The sequence below is a fragment of the Carcharodon carcharias genome, chromosome 23, assembly GCF_017639515.1.
Source record: "Carcharodon carcharias isolate sCarCar2 chromosome 23, sCarCar2.pri, whole genome shotgun sequence".
Classification (NCBI taxonomy): domain Eukaryota; kingdom Metazoa; phylum Chordata; class Chondrichthyes; order Lamniformes; family Lamnidae; genus Carcharodon; species Carcharodon carcharias.
The window spans coordinates 53,190,349-53,216,219 of record NC_054489.1 but is presented as its reverse complement, the minus strand read 5'-3'; the positions used below and the strand labels follow the sequence as shown (position 1 = coordinate 53,216,219).

The following is a 25,871-nucleotide window of genomic DNA, read 5'->3' as shown; positions in this document are numbered from 1 at the left end:
TCTTGTGGCCACTTCCACTGTTCAACATATACCCCCCACTCACCACCCTCCCAGTCATGTGTCTGAGTGCAACCTTCCCCACTCAGAACCCCCAGTATAGACCTAGCCCTGCAGCCTCTTCCCATGCCTCAGGTCAGTTTCCCCCACTTCCCCAGTGCAGCCCTAACCCTGCAGCCCTTTAAAAGCCACCCCTGCCTTACTGCTGGTCTGGTATGTGGAGACTTGTGTGTGACACCCCACTGTGACAGCAATGTGGTGCTGCTTGCAAAGCCTGGCACTGATTCCTGCGAGTGCTGCGTGACGCAAGGTAGGCCAACTAACCTCAAAGTGACAAGCGAGCGCAGCTCACCAGGTACCTGTTGTTTATGTCCTGTTGTGAAGCACGTTGTTCTAATTGCACGCCGAACTGCCCAGATGATCCATCGTGGGGGAATGATTCCGGCGAGCAGGGCTTTTAATGAGATGCAAATGTATTAAAATGACGTTCCCAATGTGCCATGGTGGGTAAAGTGGCCTGCCGTTGATGGGTGGAGTGGATGATTGCAAACTGGTTTCATGCTGACGTAAAACTGATTTTTGGCCCTCTCGCCATATTTTCTGCTCCCACCGGCCATGATACCCACCGTGAATGGGGGCCGAAAAACCCGGTCCTTGCCTTTAAGGCATTTTGTAGACAGACTGACTCCACTCCAATGAATTGCAATGTGGAATGTACTGTAATGCAAATTGGGCTTAGCCATCTTGGGCTGCAAGTTCAAGTCACCTTAGTCTCTTTGTTTTTACAAGTTCAATTCAGGTTTCCAGTTGGTGGACTCAAAATCGTTATTTTGCACAAAACACATCTTCATTACAATGGTATTTATATGGATTCCAGAAGGTATTGAAAGACAAAACTGAGAGTGCATGGATTTGGAGGCAACCAGTTTGGATAGTGAATTGGTTAGGCAGTAGGACACAGAGGAGGAGAAATTGGCTAAGCCCCAAGAACTTGTATGGGGATAGCAGTGTGTAACCTGTATCTGTTTGTTGCATTAAAAGCAGACTGGTAAACTAGGGCTGTCTGCTGCATAACAAGATTGCTGTGGGCTACCCATTCTGTTCATTGGCTGCACACATCAGGAGGCCTGTCAACCCTGGTGTTTAGTGCTACTTAAAGGCTGCCCAGACCTCATAACAGAGAATTGCATTGTGACTGCAAGGGACAGTGAGAATCATCTGAAATCTCAGTCTGTGCTCTCGTACTTTGAGGAATGGCTGAACATGCAAGAGAATGTTTCCAAGATTTTCAGACACTGCACTGCAGATTTTGGTGTATGCAGTGAAAAGGAGAGCCATCCAGTAACCACAGTGGGGCAGGAGGCCCTCTAGGCATATGCTCAGAAGGCAGTGGAAATAATAGCGGCAGAGGTCAATGCCAGGGCTTTTTCTCCAGGAACATGGATACAGAAGTCCCTGATGCCTGGACGTGGTGTCAAACTTTATGAACTGGGCAACTCTCCTGTGCAGAACATCAGTGAGCTGGCAAATGGCCTAACTGCTCCGTGGCATATATTGCGCAACAAGCTGCCTAAAGGGAGCCTGAACCATACAAACTGAGAGTGCTGCTCACCATGATAGCCCCAGATTGAGAAATGATGGTTGATGAGTGTTCCCTCAGAATCTGATAAAGCAGTTCACATTATGGGTAGATTTAATAGAAAAAGAGTTATGTCTGGGAATGGGAGTTGTGTATAGGCCCCCTGGTAGCATTTGTAATGTGATGGATTGTACAAATATACTGTATAATCCAGGCTATTTCTTAAATGGGTGAGGGGCGGGGGGGGGGGGGGGGGGGGGGGGGGGGGGGGGTGTGGATGTCGGTGGTGGGGGGGGGGGGGAGGAGATTGGGAAGTGTTGATGTCCTATGGGACCTGGGTGTCCTTGTTCATAAGTCAATGAAAGATAACATGTAGGTGCAGCAATCAAATTAGGAAGGTTAATGGAATGTTGTATTTTATTGCAAGAGGATTTGAGTACAAGAGTGAAAATGTCTTAATGCAATTGTATAGAGCCTTGGTTAGATCACATCTGGCATATTGTGTGCAATTTTGGTCCCTTACCTAAGGAAGGATATAATTTCCATAGAGGAGTTCAGCAGAGGTTCACCAGACTGATTCCTGGGATGGTGGGACTGTCCTATGAGGAGGGATTGAGGAGACTGGGCCTGTATTCTCCAGAACTTAGAAGAATGAGAGGTGATCTCATTGAAACTTACAAAATTCTTAAGGGGCTAGACAGGGTAGATACAGGAAGGATGTCTTCATTGGCTTGGGGATGGTGTAGGTGTTGAGAATCAGCAGATACTGTCTCAGAATGAGGGGCTGAGATGAGTGAAATTTCTTCACTCAAAGAGAGTGGTGAATCTTTGGAATCCTCTACCTCAGAGGGCTGTGGAAGCTCAATCATTGAGTATGTTCAAGACAGAGATTGACAGATATCTAGATATTAATGACATCAAGGGATAAGGGGATAGTACCGGAAAATGGCGTTGAGGTAGATTAGACATGATCTAGTTGATTGGCAGAGCGGCTTGAGGGGCTGAATGGACTACTCCTGCTCCCACGTTCCTATAAACACAGAGATTAGATTAGCGTGTAGCAAATGCAGAATGGTTTTAATAGAGGAATTTAATTTTAACTTAGATTGGGATAAACTGACTAGCACATGTCAAAAAGGTAGTAAATTTCTTGAGTGTATACAGGATAGTTTTCTGCAACAATATGTCATAGAACCAATAGGGAGCAAGCCATTGTAAGTAATGAGCCAGATTTAGTAACCAATCTAACTGCTTGTGAACATTTATCTAATGGCGTTCATGATATGATTGAGTCCAATGAAGTATTCGAAAGACAGAAACATGAAACAGCTACTAAGATTCTAGATTTAGGTAAGACTGGCTTCAATGCAACAGTAAACTGGGCCAATCTGTTAATGGGTAAAATGACAGAAGATCAATGGGAGGTTTTCACAAAATAATTCAACGTGAATAAAACCAGTTTATAGCCTTAGAATGCAAGAGTTCTACTTGCCAAATAAACAGTCATAAATGATGAAAGGGGTAAGAGACTGCATAAAAGTAAAAGAAAAAGCATCAAAAAGTGCAAAAAAATACAGATTCTGGTAAATGGGAAAAATACAAAGAATAACAAAAGGTGGAAAGGCAAACAGAAAAACTACAAAGAGTGAGTATGAAAATAAATTTGCAAGGGATATCAAAATCCAACACAAACACTTTTTGCAATCATATTAGGAAGAAGAAAGTGGTCAGAAGCAATGACGGTTGCTTGAAAACTGATAATAGTGATATACAAAACTAGCAGAGATGTTGAATAATTCTGTTGGCAGCAGTACTTACAGAAGGGGAAGAGAGCATGCCGAATATCCCACCTGAACTAAATTTAAATCATGAACAGGGACTCACCAGAATTAACATAAGCAAAATAACAGTAATGAAGAAAATAATGGTATTAAAGAGTGACAAATCCCCAGGATCAGATGGTTTTCATGACAGAGTTTGAAAGAAAGTAAGTGAACTCATTGCCACAGAAGGCTGTGGAGGCCAGGTCATTGAGTGTATTTAAGACCGAGATAGATAGGTTCTTGATTGGTAAGGGGATCAAAGGTTACGCGGAGAAAGCGGGAGAATGGGGTTGAGAAACTTATCAGCCACGATTGAATGGCGGAGCAGAGTCGATGGGCCGAATGGCCTAATTTCTGCTCCTATGTTTTAAGATTATATTTCAGGCATCTGAAATGTTTTGATTTGCAAATTTGATGCACATTCTCACAAAAAAAACAAGAGGCAAAGGTAAGAGGAGATTCCCAGGCTGTCTCCGACAGGCTTTTATAGATATAAAGGACAAAAGGCGTTCCTTGGGTGTCCTGTGACATACAGTCAAAATAAGGGACAACCGTTTACAATACTGGACAGTTACTTACCCTGCCCTGAGCCCCTCACCAGCAGGGCCATCACAATTCCCAGTGTTGGATTTCCGGTAAAGTGTGGTAATTTCTGGCAGGGTTATATGATTTCTGGCAAGGGCTTGGTGATATCCAGCAGGGCTCGATGATTTCAGACAGGGCTGAGAGATTTCTGGTGGGATTCGGTGATTGCCAGTGAGGCTTGGGGGTGATTTCTGGCAGGGCTCGGTGATTTCGGGCTAGGTTCAGTAATTTTAGGCCAGGTTCGGTGATTTCCGGTGGGGCCTTGGTAACTTCCGGTGGGTGATTGGTGATTTAAAATGGGGCTTGATGAATTCAGACAGGTGCTTTGTGATTTCTAGTGGGGTTTGGTGATTTCTGGTGGTTTTTGGCTAAGGCTCAGTGATTTTTGTTGGGATTTGGTAACTTCCAGGGCGTAATGGTGACTTGCAGTGGGGCACGGTGATTTTTGATGATTTCTGGTGGAGGCCCAGTGATTTATGGTGATTTCCGGTGTTTCGCCGTGATTTTTTGGCAATTTCCAGTGGGGACGCGGTCATTTCTGGTGATTTCCTGCTTGGTGATTTCTTCAGATTTCCAGTGGGGACACAAGCTTTTAGCGGTGATTTCTGCCGGGTTTTGGGCATTTGTGGCGGGGGATCGGTGATTTCTGTGCGGGGGGGGGGGGGGGGAAGAGGAGGGGCGGGGGGTCAATGATTTCTGGTGATTTCCGGTGGGACTTGGTGACTTACGTTGATTTATGGCGGGATTCAATGATTTCTGGTCATGCCTGCTGGGGATTTTCGGCAGGGTTCGATAATTACCGACAGGCCTTGGCAATTTGTGTTTCGGATTCCGTGATTTCTGGTGCGACTCGGTGCTTTTCGTCAGGCTCTTGGTGATTTCCGGTGGAGATTCGTCTATTTCCGGTGGAGTTTCGTTTATTTCCGGTGGGAGTCGGTGATTTTTCGGCGGGACTCGGCTATTTCCGGCGGGACTCGGCCATTTCCGGAGGAATTGCTGTCGTGCTACCGGCCGTTCGGATCCGGTGACTGTTGAAATTTGAATCTTGGGCCGTGTGTGATGAGAAGCCGCGCCGCTTGGCACAGACTCACTCCCAGACCATGACAGTCCTGCAGGAACCCGTTCAGGTAAACTCGGCCCGGCTGCTAATCCTGGCCCGGCGCTCGCTCCCAGGCCGGGGCCCGGCGCTCGCTCCCAGGCCGGGGCCCGGCGCTCGCTCCCAGGCCGGGGCCCGGCGCTCGCTCCCAGGCCGGGGCCCGGCGCTCGCTCCCAGGCCGGGGCCCGGCGCTCGCTCCCAGGCCGGGGCCCGGCGCTCGCTCCCAGGCCGGGGCCCGGCGCTCGCTCCCAGGCCGGGGCCCGCGTGAGATCAAAGGCCGGGGCTGCAGTTGCTTCTCTCCCTCCCGTAGTGTGGCGAAGCCCGGGGAACCCGGGAGGGGGGCAGGGTTGGATGGGTTGGGGTGGGGGTGAGGGGGTAGGCTGGGTTGAGTTGGGGTGGGTTGGGGGGTAGGCTGGGGAGGGTTGGGGGGTAGGCTGGGGCGGGTTGGGGGGTAGGCTGGGTTGAGTTGGGGGGTAGGCTGGGTTGAGTTGGGGGGTAGGCTGGGTTGAGTTGGGGGGTAGGCTGGGTTGAGTTGGGGGGTAGGCTGGGTTGAGTTGGGGGGTAGGCTGGGTTGAGTTGGGGGGTAGGCTGGGTTGAGTTGGGGGGTAGGCTGGGTTGAGTTGGGGGGTAGGCTGGGTTGAGTTGGGGGGTAGGCTGGGTTGAGTTGGGGGGTAGGCTGGGTTGAGTTGGGGGGTAGGCTGGGTTGAGTTGGGGGGTAGGCTGGGTTGAGTTGGGGGGTAGGCTGGGTTGAGTTGGGGGGTAGGCTGGGTTGAGTTGGGGGGTAGGCTGGGTTGAGTTGGGGGGTAGGCTGGGTTGAGTTGGGGGGTAGGCTGGGTTGAGTTGGGGGGTAGGCTGGGGCGGGTTGGGGGGTAGGCCGGGGCGGGTTGGGGGGTAGGCCGGGGAGGGTTGGGGGGTAGGCCGGGGCGGGTTGGGGGGTAGGCCGGGGCGGGTTGGGGGGTAGGCCGGGGCGGGTTGGGGGGTAGGCCGGGGCGGGTTGGGGGGTAGGCCGGGGCGGGTTGGGGGGTAGGCTGGGGCGGGTTGGGGGGTAGGCTGGGGCGGGTTGGGGGGTAGGCTGGGGCGGGTTGGGGGGTAGGCTGGGGCGGGTTGGGGGGTAGGCTGGGGCGGGTTGGGGGGTAGGCTGGGGCGGGTTGGGGGGTAGGCTGGGGCGGGTTGGGGGGTAGGCTGGGGCGGGTTGGGGGGTAGGCTGGGGCGGGTTGGGGGGTAGGCTGGGGCGGGTTGGGGCGGGTTGGGGGGTAGGCTGGGTTGAGTTGGGGCGGGTTGGGGGGTAGGCTGGGTTGAGTTGGGGCGGGTTGGGGGGTAGGCTGGGTTGAGTTGGGGCGGGTTGGGGGGTAGGCTGGGTTGAGTTGGGGCGGGTTGGGGGGTAGGCTGGGTTGAGTTGGGGGGTAGGCTGGGTTGAGTTGGGGGGTAGGCTGGGTTGAGTTGGGGGGTAGGCTGGGTTGAGTTGGGGGGTAGGCTGGGTTGAGTTGGGGGGTAGGCTGGGTTGAGTTGGGGGGTAGGCTGGGTTGAGTTGGGGGGTAGGCTGGGTTGAGTTGGGGGGTAGGCTGGGTTGAGTTGGGGGGTAGGCTGGGTTGAGTTGGGGGGTAGGCTGGGTTGAGTTGGGGGGTAGGCTGGGTTGAGTTGGGGGGTAGGTTGGGTTGAGTTGGGGGGTAGGCTGGGTTGAGTTGGGGGGTAGGCTGGGTTGAGTTGGGGGGTAGGCTGGGTTGAGTTGGGGGGTAGGCTGGGTTGAGTTGGGGGGTAGGCTGGGTTGAGTTGGGGGGTAGGCTGGGTTGAGTTGGGGGGTAGGCTGGGTTGAGTTGGGGGGTAGGCTGGGTTGAGTTGGGGGGTAGGCTGGGTTGAGTTGGGGGGTAGGCTGGGTTGAGTTGGGGGGTAGGCTGGGTTGAGTTGGGGGGTAGGCTGGGTTGAGTTGGGGGGTAGGCTGGGTTGAGTTGGGGGGTAGGCTGGGTTGTGTTGGGGGGTAGGCTGGGTTGAGTTGGGGGGTAGGCTGGGTTGAGTTGGGGGGTAGGCTGGGTTGAGTTGGGGGGTAGGCTGGGTTGAGTTGGGGGGTAGGCTGGGTTGAGTTGGGGGGTAGGCTGGGTTGAGTTGGGGGGTAGGCTGGGTTGAGTTGGGGGGTAGGCTGGGTTGAGTTGGGGGGTAGGCTGGGTTGAGTTGGGGGGTAGGCTGGGTTGAGTTGGGGGGTAGGCTGGGTTGAGTTGGGGGGTAGGCTGGGTTGAGTTGGGGGGTAGGCTGGGTTGAGTTGGGGGGTAGGCTGGGTTGAGTTGGGGGGTAGGCTGGGTTGAGTTGGGGGGTAGGCTGGGTTGAGTTGGGGGGTAGGCTGGGTTGAGTTGGGGGGTAGGCTGGGTTGAGTTGGGGGGTAGGCTGGGTTGAGTTGGGGGGTAGGCTGGGTTGAGTTGGGGGGTAGGCTGGGTTGAGTTGGGGGGTAGGCTGGGTTGAGTTGGGGGGTAGGCTGGGTTGAGTTGGGGGGTAGGCTGGGTTGGGTTGGGGGGTAGGCTGGGTTGAGTTGGGGGGTAGGCTGGGTTGGGTTGGGGGGTAGGCTGGGTTGGGTTGGGGGGTAGGCTGGGGTGGGTTGGGGGGTAGGCTGGGTTGAGTCGGGGCGGGTTGGGGGGTAGGCTGGGTTGAGTCGGGGTGGGGCGGGTTGGGGGGTAGGCTGGGTTGAGTCGGGGTGGGGCGGGTTGGGGGGTAGGCTGGGTTGAGTCGGGGTGGGGCGGGTTGGGGGGGTAGGCTGGGTTGAGTCGGGGTGGGGCGGGTTGGGGGGTAGGCTGGGTTGAGTCGGGGTGGGGCGGGTTGGGGGGTAGGCTGGGTTGAGTCGGGGTGGGGCGGGTTGGGGGGTAGGCTGGGTTGAGTCGGGGTGGGGCGGGTTGGGGGGTAGGCTGGGTTGAGTCGGGGTGGGGCGGGTTGGGGGGTAGGCTGGGTTGAGTCGGGGTGGGGCGGGTTGGGGGGTAGGCTGGGTTGAGTCGGGGTGGGGCGGGTTGGGGGGTAGGCTGGGTTGAGTCGGGGTGGGGCGGGTTGGGGGGTAGGCTGGGTTGAGTCGGGGTGGGGCGGGTTGGGGGGTAGGCTGGGTTGAGTCGGGGTGGGGCGGGTTGGGGGGTAGGCTGGGTTGAGTCGGGGTGGGGCGGGTTGGGGGGTAGGCTGGGTTGAGTCGGGGTGGGGCGGGTTGGGGGGTAGGCTGGGTTGAGTCGGGGTGGGGCGGGTTTGGGGGGTAGGCTGGGTTGAGTCGGGGTGGGGCGGGTTGGGGGGTAGGCTGGGTTGAGTCGGGGTGGGGCGGGTTGGGGGGTAGGCTGGGTTGAGTCGGGGTGGGGCGGGTTGGGGGGTAGGCTGGGTTGAGTCGGGGTGGGGCGGGTTGGGGGGTAGGCTGGGTTGAGTCGGGGTGGGGCGGGTTGGGGGGTAGGCTGGGTTGAGTCGGGGTGGGGCGGGTTGGGGGGTAGGCTGGGTTGAGTCGGGGTGGGGCGGGTTGGGGGGTAGGCTGGGTTGAGTCGGGGTGGGGCGGGTTGGGGGGTAGGCTGGGTTGAGTCGGGGTGGGGCGGGTTGGGGGGTAGGCTGGGTTGAGTCGGGGTGGGGCGGGTTGGGGGGTAGGCTGGGTTGAGTCGGGGTGGGGCGGGTTGGGGGGTAGGCTGGGTTGAGTCGGGGTGGGGCGGGTTGGGGGGTAGGCTGGGTTGAGTCGGGGTGGGGCGGGTTGGGGGGTAGGCTGGGTTGAGTCGGGGTGGGGCGGGTTGGGGGGTAGGCTGGGTTGAGTCGGGGTGGGGCGGGTTGGGGGGTAGGCTGGGTTGAGTCGGGGTGGGGCGGGTTGGGGGGTAGGCTGGGTTGAGTCGGGGTGGGGCGGGTTGGGGGGTAGGCTGGGTTGAGTCGGGGTGGGGCGGGTTGGGGGGTAGGCTGGGTTGAGTCGGGGTGGGGCGGGTTGGGGGGTAGGCTGGGTTGAGTCGGGGTGGGGCGGGTTGGGGGGTAGGCTGGGTTGAGTCGGGGTGGGGGTGAGGGGGGTAGGCTGGGTTGAGTCGGGGTGGGTTGGGGGGTAGGCTGGGTTGAGTCGGGGTGGGTTGGGGGGTAGGCTGGGTTGAGTCGGGGTGGGGGTGAGGGGGTAGGCTGGGTTGAGTCGGGGTGGGGGTGAGGGGGTAGGCTGGGTTGAGTTGGGGTGGGTTGGGGGTAGGCTGGGTTGAGTTGGGGTGGGGCAGGTCATGGGGATAAGGAGCACGTAGAGCCATAGAATTATACCACACAGAAACAGGCCCATTGTGTCCATGCCAGCCATCAAGCACCTATCATCTCTAATCCCATTTTCCAGCACTTGGCTCATAGCTCTGTATGCTATGGCATTTCAAGTGCTCATCTAAATACTTCTTAAATGTTGTGAGTTTTCCTGCCTCTACCGCCCCCTTAGGCAGTGTGTTCCAGATTCCAACCACCCTCTGGGCGAAAAATTTTCCTCAAATTTGCTCTAAACCTCTTGCCCTTACCTTAAATTTATGCCCCCTGGTTATTGACACCCCACTAATGGGGAAAGTTTCTTCCTATCTATGCCCCTCATAGTTTTGTATACCTTCATCAGGTCCCCCTTCAGCCTTCTCTGCTCTAAGGAAAACAACCCTAGCCTATCCAATCACTCTTCTGAAATGCTCCAGCCCAGGCAATATCCTGATGAATCTCCTCTGCACCCTCTCCAGTGCAATTACATCCTTCCCATAGTGTGGCAACCAGACTGCACACAGTACTCCAGCTGTAGCCTAACCAGCACTTTATACAGCTCCAACATAGCCTACCTGCTCTTATGCTCTATGCCTACCCCCCCACCCCAACTCAACCCAGCCTACCCCCCCACCCCAACTCAGCCAATAAAGGCAAGTATCCCATATGTTGCCTTAACCACATTATTTACCTGTGCTGCTGCCTTCAGGGATCTATGGACATGTACACCAAGGTCCCTCTGATCCTCTGTACTTCCTAGGGTCCTATTATTCATTGTGTATTCCCTTGCTGTGTTAGTCCTTCCAAAATGCATCACCTCACACTTCTCAGGATTAAATTCCATTTGCCACTGCCCTGCCCATCTTACCAGCCCACCTATATTGTCCTGTTATCTAAGGCTTTTCTCCTCACTATTTCGACACCGCCAATTTCCATGTCATCTGCAAACTTACTGATCATATTCACGTCAAAATAATTAATGTACAGTACAAACAGCAAGAGTCCCAGCACCGATCCCTGCGGTACCCCACTCAACACAGACTTCCAATCGCAAAAACAGTCTTCGACCATCACCCTCTGCCTCCTGCTGTTAAGCCAATTTTGGATCCATTTTGCCAAATTGTCCTGGATCCCATGGGCTCTTGCCTTCCTGATCATTCCCCCATGCGGGACCCTGTCAAAAGCCTTGGCGGTGTCCATGTAGATGAGATCAACTGCACTACCCTCATCTACACAACTAGTCACTTCCTCCAAAAATTCAATCAGATTTGTTCTCCCCCTGATCCAAACATGATCTCCCCTTGACAAAGCTATGCTGACTATTGCTGATTAATCCCTGCCTCTCCAAGTGGAGATTAATCCTGTCCCTCAATTTTTTCCAATAGCTTCCCTACTGTTAGACTCACTGGCCTGTAATTACCTGGTTTATCCCTACCACCCTTCTTGAATAATGGTACCACATTTGCTGTCTTCCAGTCCTCTGGCACCTCTTCTGTGGCCAGAGAAGATTTGAAAATTAGTGTCAGAGCCCCTGCAATCTCCTCCCTTGCCTTACATAGCAGCCTGGGATACATCTCACCTGGGCCTGGGGATTTATCTACTTTTAAGCCTGCTACAAGCAATAATATCTCCTCCCTTTAAATGCTGATTTGTTCAAGTATATCACAGTTCCCCTCCCTGATTTCTGCACCTATATCATCTTTCTCCATAGTGAACACAGACGAAAAGTACTCATTTAAAACCTCACCTACATCTACTGGCTCCTCTCACAGATTGACACTTTGGTCCCTAACAGGCCCTACTCTTTCCCTGGTTATCCTCTTGCCCTTAATATATTTATAAAATACCCTGGGATTTTCCTTTAGCTTGCCTGTCAGTGTTTTTACAAGCCCCCTCTTCATTCTCCTAATTACTTTTTTAAGTACCCCCCCCCTACGCTTTCTATACTCCTCTTGGTCTTCTGCTGTTTTCAGCCCTCTGTATCTGCCATCAGCCTCCTTGTTTCTTTTTATCCTATCCCCTATATCCCTTGACATCCAGGGTTCCCTGGACTTGTTGGTCCTACCCTTCACCTTTACGGGGACATGTTAGCCCTGAACTCTCACTATTTCCTTTTTGAATGACTCCCACTATTCTGATGTAGATTTACCGACAAGCAGCCTATCTTTGTTCTTCTTCATAACTGCCTTAAATCTGACAGATTTATGGTCACTATCCCTGAAATGCTCCACCACTGACACTTCTACCACTTGCCTGACTTCATTTCCTCAGATTAGGTCCAGCACTGCCTCTTCTCTTGTACTCTTCTCTTTCTACGTACTGGCTCAAAAAACTCTCCTGGATGCACTTTAAGGATTCTGCCCCCTCTAAGCCTTTCTCACTTAGACTAACCTAGTTAATATTGGAGAAGTTGAAATCCCCTACAATTGTTACCCATATTATTTTTACACTTATTTGAGATTTGCCTACATATCTGCTGCTCTATCTCCCCCTGGCTGTTTGGAGGCCTAGAGTACATTCCCAGCAAAGTGACTGCCCCCTTTTTGTTTTTCAGCTCTGCTCACATGGGAGTAGGGGGAGGGGGAGGGGGAGGAGCGGGCAGGGGAGGGGAGAGCGGGAGCAGGAACGGGGAGGGGGGAGGAGGAGCAGGGAGAGGGAAGAGGGGTGGGGCGGGGAGAGGGAGGGGGAACAAGAGGGAGGGAGGAGGAGGAGTGGGAAATGGGGAGGAGGAGCAGGAGGGAGGAGGGGTGAGGGGCTGACGTTGAGGGGAGGAGGAGGGGCAAGGGGGCGATGTGGAGGGTTGAGGGGAGGAGGAGGGGTGAGAGGGCGATGTGGAGGGTTGAGGGGAGGAGGAGCAAGGGGGACGGGAATGGGATGGGGTTGGTGGAGGGGAAAGGGTATGTCAAGCAGGATTTGGAGGGTTAGGGGAGCGATGAGTAGGAAAGGTTGGGGCAGGAGGAGGGGAAAAGGTTGGAGGGGGGAGAGGGAGGCAGGGAGGAGGGGGTTGGGGTAGGGCGAGGGAGGAACGGTAGATGTAGGATGTGGCGTGAAGGTTGTTGAGGGGAGGGAGGAAGAGCGGGGTAGAGGAGGGTGAGGGTTGGAGGGGTGCGCAGTGGGGAGGAGGGGTATTGTCTCTATTTTTGGGAAGGCAGTGGTCATGGTGTTTTTTTGCAAGGGAGTTCATTGAATGGCTTTTTTTTGTGGGGGGAACAAGGTGTCCAAAAGTTTGTAACTGAGTATCATTGCTGACTTTCAGTTCAACTGGATGTAACGTGAGCCTGTTAGTGGTATATTGTAGGTATGACTGGGTGAGGTTTTCTGTGTAGCAAACAATGCTGGATAAAACTGCTTGGTTTAAATTAATTTAACCTACTTCTAGGCCTGGTTTTATCCTTCATTTGGATATTTGAGGTCAACAAAATGGTTTGGCCTGCTCTGTCAACATAATTCACTGTAGAACACTGCTCCTATATTTGTTTTTCACCATAGCTTTGCTACTTTCAGACATATTATCCTGCAGGCTTGGAGAAAAACAGAAAATGTTGCATGTTGGGATAGTTCTGTTGGAGTTTAACAACTTCCATGAAGTTTGGAAGGTGCTTAAAGTAGAATAAAAACAGAAAATGCTGGAAAAACTCAGCAGGTCTGACAGCATCTGTGGGGAGAGAAACAGAGTTAATGCTTCGAGTCCGTATGACCTTTCTTCAGCATCCACAGTATGTGTTTCAGAATCCACAGATTTCCAGCATCTGCAGTATTTTGCTTTTAACTTAAAGTAGAATGATGGATGTGAATTTTCCAGCCAGGCCTGGTGAAAATACCATTAGGTAGGATGGGAAAATTGGCTGTAAATACGGTTTGTGTTTCAGCCAGCATTTTGAGCTGTGCAGAATGAAGTATTGCTGATTTTAGGTTTTGCAAGTAGTGGAAGCAATTTGCTGTAATTATTTGAAGAGCGTCACACACATTGCAGAGATTAGTTGATCTAGTGTAAAGTACTGGTGCCAGCTGACAAAGATTTTGTTAAGTTTCAGTTTTCCTTAATTACATTCAGCAGATGAAAATTGACCTGTATTTTGTTGTCCAGAAAGAAGTTCTGAATGCGAGAACAAAAGTTCATTTTATTCTTGAGAGGAAAGAGGCCTGTGAGGCCAAAGGGATGAGAAAAAAAGGAAAAGAGAGCAAGATATGTGACAGAATGGAAGTGGCGATCTCCACTCCAGAACTTCACTTGTAGTGAACGCTGAGTAAATCTAATCCAGATATTTCATACCTCAACTGACATTGCCAAAAGTAGATTATCTGCTCATTCATCTCTTTGCTGTTTGTGGGAGCTTGCTGTGTGAAAATTGGCCACAGCTTTTCCCTAGAGGAAATCCAGAGACTCAGGGTAATGCTCTGGGGACCCAGGTTCAAATCCCACCACAGCAGTTGGTGGAATTGTAATTCAATTAAAATCTGGAATTAAAAAACATTCGTTGGAAAAACCCATCTGGTTCAATAATGTCCTTTAGGACAACTAGCAACACCAACACGTGATTCCAGACCCACAGCAATGTGGTTGATTCTTAAATGCCTTCTGAAATGACCGAGCAAGCCACTCAGTTGGATCAAAAATGCTAAAAACAAGTCGATAAGGAATAAAACTGAACGATCCACCCTGCATCGACCGAGGCACCAGAAAACACAGAGGCCAAACTCAGCCCTGTCGACTCTGCAAAGTCCTCCATACTAGCACCTGAAGAGTTGTCTCATGGACTAGTCAAGCAACAGCCTGACACAGTCATACTCTAGGAATCATACTTTACAGATCATGTCCCAGACACTGCCATCATCCTTGGGTATGTCCTGTCCCACTGGCAGGATGGACTCAGCAGAGTTGGTGGCACAGTGGTATACGTTTGGGAGGGAGTTGCCCTGGGAGTCCTCAATATCAACTCCGGATCCCATGAAGACTCATGGCATCAGGTCAAACATGGGCAAGGAAACCAGGTACCACCCTCCCTCAGCTGATGAATCAGTGCTCCTCCATGTTGAACACAACTTGGAGGAAGCACTGAGGGTGGCAAGGGCGCAGAATGTACTCTGGGTGGGGGGCCTTCAATGTCCATCACCAAGAGTGGCTCAGTAGCACCACTACTGACTGAGCTGGCCGAGCCCTAAAGGACATAACTGCTAGACTTGGTCTGCGGCAGGTGGTGAGGGAACCAACAAGAGGGAAAAACATACTGTACCTCATCTTCACCAACCTGCCTGCAGCTGATGGATCTGCCCATGACAGTATCACTAAGAGTGACCACCACACAGTCATTGTGGAGAAGAAGCCCCACTTTCTCATTGAGGATACTCTCCATCATGTTGTGTGGCACTACCACCATGCTAAATGAGATAGATTTTGAACAGATCTAGCAACTCAAGACTGGGCATCCATGAGCTGCAGAATTGTACTTGAAAGCAATCTGTAAACTAATGACCTGGCATATCCCCCACTCCACCATTACCACCGAACTAGGGGTCAACCCTGGTTCAATGAAGCATGCAGGAGGACATGCTAGGAACAGCACCAGGCATACTAAAAATGAGGTGTCAACATGGTGAAGCTACAACACAGGACTACTTACGTACCAAACAGTAGAAGCAGCAAGTGATAGGTGGAGCGAAGGGATTACACAACCAACAGATCAGATCTAAGCTCTGCAGTCCTACCATGTCCAGTCATGAATGGTGGTGGACAATTAAACAACTCACTGGAGAAGGCTCCACAAATATCCCCATCCTCGATGATGGGGTAGTCCAGCACATCAGTGCAAAAGATCCAACCTGGCCAATTACCGCCCCATCTGCCCACTCTCGATCATTAGCAAAGTGATGGAAGGGGTCATCAACAGTGCCATCAGGCTGCACTTGCTTAGCAATATCCTGGTCTTTGATGCTCAGTTTGGGTTCCGCCAGGGTCATTTAGGTTCTGATCTCATTATAGCCATGGTTCAAACATGGGCAGAAGAGGTTTGGTGGGAGTGACTGCCCTTGACATTAAGGCTGCATTTTACTAATTGTGGCATCAAGGAGCCCTAGCAAAACTAGAGTCAATGGGAATCAGGGAAATCTCTCCACTGGTTGAACTCCAGTGAGTTGTTTAATTGTCCACCACCATTCATGACTGGACATGGTAGGACTGCAGAGCTTAGATCTGATCTGTTGGTTGTGTAATCCCTTCGCTCCACCTATCACTTGCTGCTTCCACTGTTTGGTACGTAAGTAGTCCTGTGTTGTAGCTTCACCATGTTGAGACCTCATTTTTAGTATGCCTGGCAGAAAGAAAGGTGGTTGTGGTTGTTGGATGTCAGTCATCTCAGCTCCAGGACATCACTGCAGGAGTTCCTCAGTTGTGTCCTAGGCCCAACCATCTTCAGCTGCTTCATCAATGACCTTCCATCATAAGGTCGGAAGTGGGGATGTTCACTGATGATTGCACAATGTTCAGCACCATTCATGACTCAGATACTGAAGCAGTCCATGTCCAAATGCAGCAAGACCTGGACAATGTCTAATCTGACAAGTGGCAAGTAACATTCACACCGGATAAATGTCAGGCAATGGCCATCACCAACAAGAGACAATCTAACTATCGCTCCTTGATATTCAGTGGCATTACCATTGCTGAATATATTTGGACACTTTGTTCCAGGAGGCGGCCACAACACTCATTAGGTAATTAAAATTTGTTCTGTGATCAGGTACGGGAGGGTGTGACTGCAGGTGAAGCAGATATTGGGGCTCTTGAGGGTAGTGTTAGAGGAGCCTTGGTCCCTGCAACAGTTACGAGATTCTTGCAAGCCGTGTGGACAAGAGCAGGGACTGCAGTCAGGATGAGCAAACTGACCATGGTACAGCGCGCTTTTCAAGTGGGGGGAGGAAACAGGAACATAGTAGTAATAGCGGACATTATAATTACGAGGATAGATAATTGTTCTCTGCAGCCATGAGTGTGAATCCCGAAGGCTGTGTTCCCTGCCCGGTGCCAGGGTTAAGGACATCTCCTCAGGGCTGGAGAGGAACTTGGCATGGGAGGGATGGGATCCCATTGTCGTTGTCCACATTGGTACCAATGACTTTAATAGGATTAGAAAGGAGGTTTTGCTGAAAGAATTAGGAGCTAAATTAAAAAGTGGAGCCTCCAAGGTAATTATCTTGGGATTACTACCTGAGCCACAGGCAAACTGGCATAGGGTAATTGAAGTCAAGGAGTTAAATGTGTGGCTCAGAGATTGGTGCGGGAGGAATGGCTTTCAGTTCATGGGGCACTAGCATCAGTACCAGGGTAGAAGGGAGCTGTTCTGGTGGGATGGGCTTCATTTGAACCGTGCTGGGTTACCAGTGTCCTGATGAACTGAATAACTAGGGTTGTAGAGAGGGATTTAAACTAAATTGGGGGTGGGGAGGGGAGGGTTCTGGAAAGGGGATACATAGGCTTACAAAGCAAAAGGATATGGCAGCCTTGCAGGGCAGCTATTTAGGTAATCATAGGAAGGGACAGAGTTTACTAACATAAATAAACAACAGCAAATAGGATCAAAGGGGGAAAAATAGGAAAAAGGCAAAATGAATGGCTCTTTACTTAAATGCACGTCGTATTGGGAACAAAATAAATTAATTAATGGCACAAATAGAGATTAATGGGTGTGATCTTATAGCCATTACGGAGACGTCATCGCAAGGAGATCTAAGATGGGAACTAACATTCAGGGGTATGTGACTTTTCAAAAGGACAGGCAGGAACAAAGGGTAGTGGGATAGCTTTGTTAGTGTGAGAATGGAATAAATACGATGGCAAGAAATTATCTTGGATTGGAAGATGTGGAATCCATATGGGTGGAGGTAAGAAATAACAAGGGGAAGACGACACTGGTGGGAGTAGTCTATAGGCCCCCGAACAGTAGCTATATTGCACGACAGAGAATAAATCAGGAGATAATCAAGGCATATAAAAAAAGGCAGCACATTAATCATGGGTGACTTTAATCTTCACGTAGATTGGGAAAATCAAATTGGCAGAGATAGCCACGAGCAAGAATTCATAGTGTATTTGGGACAATTTCCAAGAACAATATTTTGGATCCAACCAGGGATCAGGCTACTTTGGATCTGGCAATGTATAATGAGGCAGGTTTATTAAATGATCTCAGAGTAACGGATCCCCTAGGAAACAGTGACCATAATAAGAATTTAGCATCCAGTTTGAGAGTGAGAAACTTGGTCAGAAACAACTGTGTTAAACTTAAATAAGGGTAATTACAATGGAATGAGGGCACAGTTGGCTAGAGCGCGCTGGGATAGGATTTTAGCAGAGAAAATGATTGATGAACAATGCCCCTTACCTTAAATCTATGCTCACAACCAAGATATCCCAGTGAGAAACAAGGATTCAAAGAAGGGGATGAACCAATCATGGTTAACCAAGGAAGTTAAGGATAGTATCAAATGAAGAGAAAAGACATACAATGTGACAAAGATTAGTGATGGCTAGAGGATTTGAAAAATTTTAAAAACCAACAAAGGATGACCGCAAATGTAATGAAGAGAGTGAAAATAAACTTTGAGGGTAAACTAGCAAGTAATATAAAAATGGACAGTGAGAGCTTCTTTAAATATATAAAAAGGAAGAGAGAGACCAATGTGAACATAGGCCCTTTATCGAATGAGGCTGGGAAAATAATAATGGGGAACCAGGAAATGGCAGAGAAGTTGAATAAATACTTTGCTTCAGTTTTCACAATATAAGACACTAATAGCATTCCAGCACCAAATAATTAGGGGCAAAAGAGCGGGAGGAAATAAATACAATAACTATCACCAGAGGAATTTTTCCTCAAATCAAAGAACAAAGAAAGGTACAGCACAGGAACAGGCTCTTCGGCCCCTCAAGCCTGCGCCGATCATATTGCCTGTCAAACTAAAACATTTTGCACTTCCGGGGTCCGTATCCCTCTATTCCCATCCTATTCATGTATTTGTCAAGCTGCCTCTTAAACACCATTATCGTACCTGCTTCCACCACCTCCCCTGGCAGCGAATTCCAGACACTCACTACCCTCTGCATAAAAAAACTTGCCCCACACATCTCTATAGTTTTCTCCTCTCACCTTAAATCTATGTCCCCTAGTAATTGACTCTTCCACCCTGGAAAAAAGCTTCTGACTATCTACTCTGTCCATGCCACTCATAATTTTATAAACTTCTATCAAGCCGCCCCTCACTCTCCGTCGCTCTAATGAGAACAATCCGAGTTTCTCCAACCTCTCCTCATAGCTAATAACCTCCAGACCAGGCAGCATCCTGGTGAACCTCCTCTGCACCCTATCCAATGCCTCCATATCCTTCTGGTAATGTGGTGACCAGAATTGCACGCAATATTCCAAGTGTGGCCTAACCAAGGTTCTATACAGCTGCAGCATGACTTCCCAGCTTTTATACTCAATACCCCTGCCAATGAAGGCAAGCATGCCATGTGCCTTCCTGACTACATTATCCACCTGCATTGCCACTTTCAGTGACCTGTAGACCCGTACACCCAGATCCCTCTGCCCGTCGATGCACTTAAGGGTTCTGCCTTTTACTGTATAATTGCTACCTGTCTTAGACCTTCCAAAATGCATTACCTCACATTTGTCCAGATTAAACTCCATCTGCCATTTTTCCGCCCAATACTCCAACCGATCTATATCCCGTTGTATCCTTTGACGATCCTCTTTACTATCTGCAACTCCTCCAACCTTAGTGTCGTCTGCAAACTTACTAATTAGCCCAGTTACATTTTCCTCCAAATCATTTATGTATACTACAAACAACAAAGGTCCCAGCACTGATACCTGCGGAACACCACTAGTCACAGTTCTCCATTCTGAAAAGCACCCTTCCACTGCTACTCTCTGTCTTCTATGACCAAGCCAATTTTGTATCCATCTTGCCAGCTCACCTCTGATCCCGTGCGACTTTACCTTCTGTACCAGTCTGCCATGAGGGATCTTGTCAAAGGCCTTACTGAAATCCATGTAGATAACGTCCACTGCCCTTCCATCGTCGATCATCTTTGTCACTTCCTCGAAAAACTCGATCAAGTTAGTGAGACATGACTTCCCCTTCACAAAACCAAGCTGCCTCTCACTAATACGCCCATTTGCTTCCAAATGGTTGTAAATCCTGTTAAGAATAATCCCCTCCAAACCTCATGCCCCTTACCTTAAACCTATGCTCCCTGGTTATTGACAGCCCCGCTAAGGGGAAAAGTTTCTTCCTATCTGTGCCCCTCAATTTTGTATACCTTCATCAGATCCCCCCTCAGCCTTCTTTTCTCTAAGGAAAACAACCCTAGCCTATCCAGTTTCTCTTCATAGCTGAAATGCTCCAGCCCAGACAACATCCTGGTGAATTTCCTCTGCACACTCTCTCGTGCAGTCACATCCTGCCTATAGTGTGGTGACCAGAACTGCACACAATACTCCAGCTGTGGCCTAACTAACGCTTTATACAGCTCCAACATAACCTCCCTGCTCTTATATTCTATGCCTCGGCTAATAAAGGCAAGTATCCCATATGCTGCCTTAACCGCCTTATCTACCTGTGCTGCTGCCTTTGGGGATCTATGGACATGTACGTCAAGATCCCTCTGATCCTCTGTACTCGTGGGTCCTACCATTCATTGTGTATTCCCTTGCCGTGTTAGTCCTCCCAAAATGCATCGCCTCTCACTTCTCAGGATTAAATTCAATTTGCCACTGCTCTGCCAATTGTACCAGCCCATCTTTTCATCCTGTAATCTAAGGCTATCCTCCTCACTATTTACGATACCAATTTTCATGTCATCTGCGAATTTGCTGAGCATCCCTCCTACATTCATGCCTAAATCATCAATGGACACAACAAAGGGCAAGGCTCCCAGCACCGATCCCTGTGGTACACCATTCATCACAGGCTTCCAATCGCAAAAACAACCTTCGACCATCACCCTCTGCCTCCTGCCACTAAGCTAATTTTGGATCCAATTTGCCAAATTGCTGTGGACCCCATAGGCTCTTACCTGCTTGATCATTCTCCCATGTGGGACCTTGTCAATAGCCTTTGCGAAGTCCACATAGGCTACGTCAACTGCACTACCCTCATCTACATAATTTGTCACCTCCTTGAAAAGTTCAATTAAATATGTTGGATGTGTTCTCTCCCGACAAAGCCATGTTGATTATCCCTGATTAATCCCTGCGTCTCCAAGTGGAGATTAATCCAATCCCTCAGAGTTTTTCCTAAAAGTTTCCCTACCACTGCTGTTAGACTCACTGGCCTGTAATTACCTGGTTTATCCAACTACCCTTCTTGAATAATGGTACCACATTCACTGTCCCCCAGTCTTCTGGCACCATTCCTGTAGCCAGAGAGGATTTGAAAATTAGTGTCAGAGCCCTTGCAATCTCCTCCCTTGCCTCACGTAGCCTGGGATACATCTCACCTGGGCCTGGGGATTTATCCACTTTTAAGCCCACTAAAACTGCTAATACTTTCTCCCTTTCTATGCAAATTTGTTCAAGTACATCACAGTCCGCCTCCCTGATTTGTACACTTACATTGTCCTTCTCCAAAGTGAACACTGACGAAAAGTGATCATTCAAAACCTCACCTACTTCCTGCGGCTCCACACACAGATTGACACTTTGGTCCCTAATGGGCCCTACTCCTTCCCTGGTTATTCTCTTGCCCTTAATATATTTATAAAATGCCCTGGGATTTTCCTTATCTTGCCTGTCAGTGTGTTTTCATGCCCCTTCTTCGTTCTCCTAATTACGTTTTTAAATACCCCTCCCCACACTCCTCTTGGGTATCTGCTATTTTCAGCCCTCTGTATCTGCCATCAGCCTCCTTTTTTCTCTTTATCCTATCCTGCATATCCCTTGACATCTAGGGTTGCCTGGACTTGTTGGTCCTACCCTTCACCTTTATGGGAACATGTTAGCCCGGAACTCTCACTATTTCCTTTTTGAATGACTCCCACTATTCTGATGTAGATTTTCCGACTAGAAGCTGCTCCCAGTCCACTTTGGCCAGATCCTGTCTTATCTAATTGAAATCGACTTTCATTCCGCCCCCTCTAAGCTGAATACTACCCCGGTTAACATTGGGGAAGTTGAAATCCCCTACTGGACCTATGCTGAGAGGTTGTTTCCCCTTGTGAGAGAGTCTAGGACCAGATGGCATAATCTCAGAGTAAGGGGTCACCCATTTAAGACAGAGATGAGGAGTAATTTCTTCTGAGGGTAGTGAATCTGTGAAGTTCTTTACTGCAGAGGGCTGTAGAAGCTAGATCGTTAAGTATATTAAGTAAGGAGATAGATTTTTAATTAGTAAGGGAATCAAGGGTTATGGGGAAAAGGCAGGAAAGTGGAGTTGAGGATTACCAGATCAGCCATGATCTCATTAGATGGCGGAGCAGACTTGATGGATTGAATGACCTACTTCTTCCCCTACATCTTATGGTCTTATCAGCATCCTGGGGGTTACCATTGACCAGAAATTGAACTGGGCAAGCCATATAAATACTGTGGCTACAAGAGCAGGCTAGAGGCTGGGAATCCTGCAACGAGTAACTCCCCTCCTGACTACCCAAAGCCTGTCCACCATCTATCAGGCACAAACTAGGATGAGTTTAGCTCCAAGAATGGTCAAGAAATTTGACACCATCCAGGACAAAGCAACCAGTTTGCACACATTTACTCCCTCTACCACGGACGCACAGTGGCAGCCGAGTGCACCATATACAAGGTGTACTGCAGGAACTCACCACCTTTGCCTCCTTCGACAGCACCTTCCGAACTCACGACTTCTACCATTTCGAAGGACAAGAGCAGCAGATAAATGGAACACCACCACCTGAAAGTTCCCCTCCAAGTCACTCACCATCCTGACTTGGAAATATACACTCACTCCTTCATTGTTGCTGGGCCGATAACCTGGAACTCCCTTCCTAACAGCACTGTGGGTGTACCTACACCACATGGGCTGCAGCAGTTCAAGAAGGCAGCTCACCACCATCTTCTTGAGGGCAATTAAGTGTGGACAATAAATGCTGGCCTGGCCAGTGATGCCCAAATTAATTTAAAAAAGGACTACATTCAAAAAGTACTCAACAGTGTTGTTGGATGTCCTATGATTGTGAAAGATGCCATTTTAATCAGGCTTGTCCTTTATCTCTGCTTTGTCCCAGACTTTAAGTAGCCACGTGTGTATTGCAAGGTGCTGTTTTGTCATGGTGCTCTGTTAAATCTAGCTATGCTGATCCTGAGGAACATAGAGCGGTTTTGACCATTCTCTCCAATGAGAACGAGAATGTGATTGGCTTCTCCACTGCATGAGAAAGAACCATTCAGAATAAGGTCCAGCAGAACCAAGCACTCTCCCGTGCTTGCTTACCCGCCTAACCTTTGTGTGGAGAGAGAAACAGAGTTAACATTTTGAGCCCAAATGACCCTTCAGAGCGAAACAGTGGTAGAAATGTGATGAATTTTATACCGTTTAAGAGGACTGGAGCAAAATAGAAGGTCATTCTTAGATGGGAGCTGAGGCGAAATTTGATACGTTGTGGACTCAGCACAAAGGGAGTGTTAACGGTAGTGTTAAAGACTAAAGAAGGTGCTGGTAGTGGTGTAAAGGTAAGAAAGCAGAATGCTAATAGCAGAACAAGGGCCAGTGCTCTGTGAAAGTACAGCAGAGAAACAAGTGACAGATGGCCCTATATGGGATTGGGGAAAAAATCGAGAACTGTCAGCATGACATCGGCCGACTGAATTTCTCCGCCCCTGAATTTCACCGACTCCAACCTGTCTCCTTCTGAATTTGCTGCACTCTGTTCTCTCAGGTCCAACCCTGACTTTATCAAAACTGTCAACAAGGGTGGTGGTGTTGTCTAGTGTACTGACTTCTACCTCACCGAGGCTGAGCAGCAACTCTCTGACACTTCTTCCTACCTTACGTTGGACCATGACCCCTCCACCGAGCATCATGCCCTTGTTTCCAGGACTGTTGCTGACCTCCTCTCCTCTGGAGACCTTCCCTCCACAGCTTCCAACCTCATCGTCCCCCAACCCAACACAGCCTGCTTCTACCTCTTTCCCAAATTCCATAAACAGGACTGCCCTGTTAGACTCATCATGTCAGCCTGTTCCTGCCCTACGGAACTCATTTCTCCCTATTTTTACTCTATTCTCTCTTCCCTTGTCCAGTCTCTTCCCGCCTACATTCGCAATTCCTCTGATGCCCGATGTCGTATCAACAATTTCCAGTTTCCTGGCCCTAACTGCTGCCTCTTCACCATGGACGTCCAATCCCTCTACACTTCCATCCCCCACCAGGGTGGTCTGAGGGCTCTCTGCTTCTTCCTTTGACAGAGGCCCGAACAATCCCCGTCCATCACCACTCTCCTCCGTCTGGCTGAACTTGTTCTCTCACTGAACAATTCCTCCTTTAACTTGTCTCACTTCTTTCAAATAAAAGGTGTGGCTAGGGGTACCTGCATGGGCCCCAGTTTTCCTTATCTTTTTGTGGAACATTCCTTGTTCCAGTCTTACTTAGGCTGCCTCCTGCAACTCTTTTTCCAGTACATCAATGACTGTATTGGTGCTGCTTCATGCTCTCGTCTGGACATGGAAAATTTATCGATTTTTTTTTTTTTTTCTTCCAATTTCCACCCCCCTCTCTCCTTCACCTGGTACATATCTGACACTTCCCTTCCCTTTCTTGATCTCTCTGCCTCCATTTTTGGTGATAGACTGTCTACCAATATTCATTATAAGCCCACCAACTCCCACAGCTCCTCACACCCTGCTTCCTGTAAGAGCTCCCATTCTGTCAGTTTCTCCGCCTCCAGATCGCATCTGTTCAGATGATGCCACCTTCCAAAATGGTGCTTCTGACATGTCTTCCTTTTTCCTTAACTAAGCTTTCCCTCCTACCATGGTTGACAGGGCTCTCAACCATGTCCGACCCATCTCCTGCAACTCCGCCCTCACCCCTTCCCCTCACTCGCAGAACCAAGATAGGGTCCCCCTTGCCTTCATTTTTCACTCCACCAGCCTCCGCATTCAAAGGATCATCCTCCACTGTTTCCACCAACTCCAGCATGATGGCACTACCAAACACATCTTCCCCTCACCCCTGCTGTCAGCTTTCCGTAAGGACCGTTCCTTCCGTGACACCGTGGTTCACTCCTCCATCACCCCCAATTCCTCATCCTCTTCCCATGGCACCTTTGCATGCAATCACAGAAGGCGCAAAACCTGCCCCCTTACTTCCTCCCTCCATACCGCCCAAGGCCCCAAACACTCCTTTCAGGTAAAGTAGCTCTTCACTAGTACCTCCTTCAATTTGGTCTACTGTATTCGCTTCTCCCAATGCGGTCTCCTCTGCATTGGGGAGACTAAATGCAGACTGGGTGACTGCTTTGCAGAATGCTTTCGCTCAGTGTGCAAGCATGATCCAGACGTTTGCCATTTCAGCACACCATCCTGCTCTCATGCCCAGATGCCTGTGCTTGACCTGCTGCAATGTTCCAGTGAGGCCCAATACAAACTGGAGGAACAGCACCTCATCTTCCGATGAGGCACTTTACAGCCTTCCGGACTTAACACTGAGTTCATCAACTTCAGACCATGAGCTCTCTCCTCCATCTTTTCCCCTTTTTTCAAGACAATTTAAAAAAAATTAATTTAGTTTAATTTTTAAAACTTATTTATTTATTTTACTCTTTTTTCCTTTTCCCCAGCGGCCACAGGGCCATCTGTCACATGTTCTTATGTTGTACTTTCAGAGAGCTGACCCTTGTTTTGCTATTAACTTTTTGCTGTCTTAGCTTTATGCTACTATCAGCACCTTCTTTAGTCTTTAGCACTACCATTACTACATTACCATTCACCTTGTGTTCATGACATTTGTCAATTTCCCCTGCGCTCCACCTATCCCTGATTTTCTTTTTTGCTCCCCCCCCCCCACCCCCAGGTTGATAATTTAATGTATTCACTTTGGTAGGAATGGCCAAAGTACCTATAAATATACAGATTTCAGAACGTGTCAAATTGCTGATATGTTTAGAGGCAGAACATGCTGGTAATGCCTAATGCTGGTGGCACGCAGACATCCCCATCAGGGACAGAAATGTCAATGTTGTCCACACTGGTTGAAGTGTGGGCTTGCCATGGGTATTAATTCCTGTTAACTTTTCCGTTGTTTATTCAGTTTTCTCAAAGGACAACCTGTAGGTTCCATTTTGAACTAACTTATATATCTTTGCTTTTGCCCTTTCCCTTTTCTGTATCTTCTCATGAAGAATAAATCTGCTTTTCCATCGCCTCAAATCCCTTCCTCTGACAGTGTAGCTGAGATCAGCCGACTGTCACACAAGTGTCTCCTGCCAAGCGTTGCACTTTTATTCAGAACACTCTGCAGCCCAAGTTCTCTCTCTCTCCCTCCTCTATGCCTATCTATCCTCATTTTTAGTTGACAATCTACTCTGTTGCCAATGGTTCCACGTTTGTATTTTGGGCTTTGGTCCCCTCACCTC

The 25,871-nt window shown here is 49.7% G+C and overlaps 1 protein-coding gene and 1 long non-coding RNA gene across 4 annotated transcripts in view; one reads left to right on the top strand and one right to left on the bottom strand.

Annotated features, from left to right (window-relative positions):
- LOC121268942 overlaps window positions 1–5,005 on the bottom strand; it is a 40,051-nt gene extending 35,046 nt beyond the window's left edge. The window contains exons 1-2 of one of the 2 annotated variants that reach the window (XR_005941284.1): window positions 4,713–5,005; window positions 2,516–2,606 (exon numbers count right to left, since the gene is read on the bottom strand). This is a non-coding gene — a long non-coding RNA (uncharacterized LOC121268942). Of the gene's footprint in view, window positions 1–2,515; window positions 2,607–3,978; window positions 4,490–4,712 lie in introns of those variants that run through there. The other variant, XR_005941285.1, reaches the window with a different exon arrangement.
- Window positions 4,964–25,871, top strand: part of cdc27 (cell division cycle 27) — a 119,202-nt gene continuing 98,294 nt past the window's right edge. The window contains exon 1 of one of the 2 annotated variants that reach the window (XM_041173235.1): window positions 4,964–5,111. In XM_041173235.1, the coding sequence (XP_041029169.1) occupies window positions 5,085–5,111 (27 nt within the window). In that variant the 5' untranslated portion in view covers window positions 4,964–5,084. The remainder of the gene's footprint in view (window positions 5,112–25,871) is intronic. The other variant, XM_041173237.1, reaches the window with a different exon arrangement.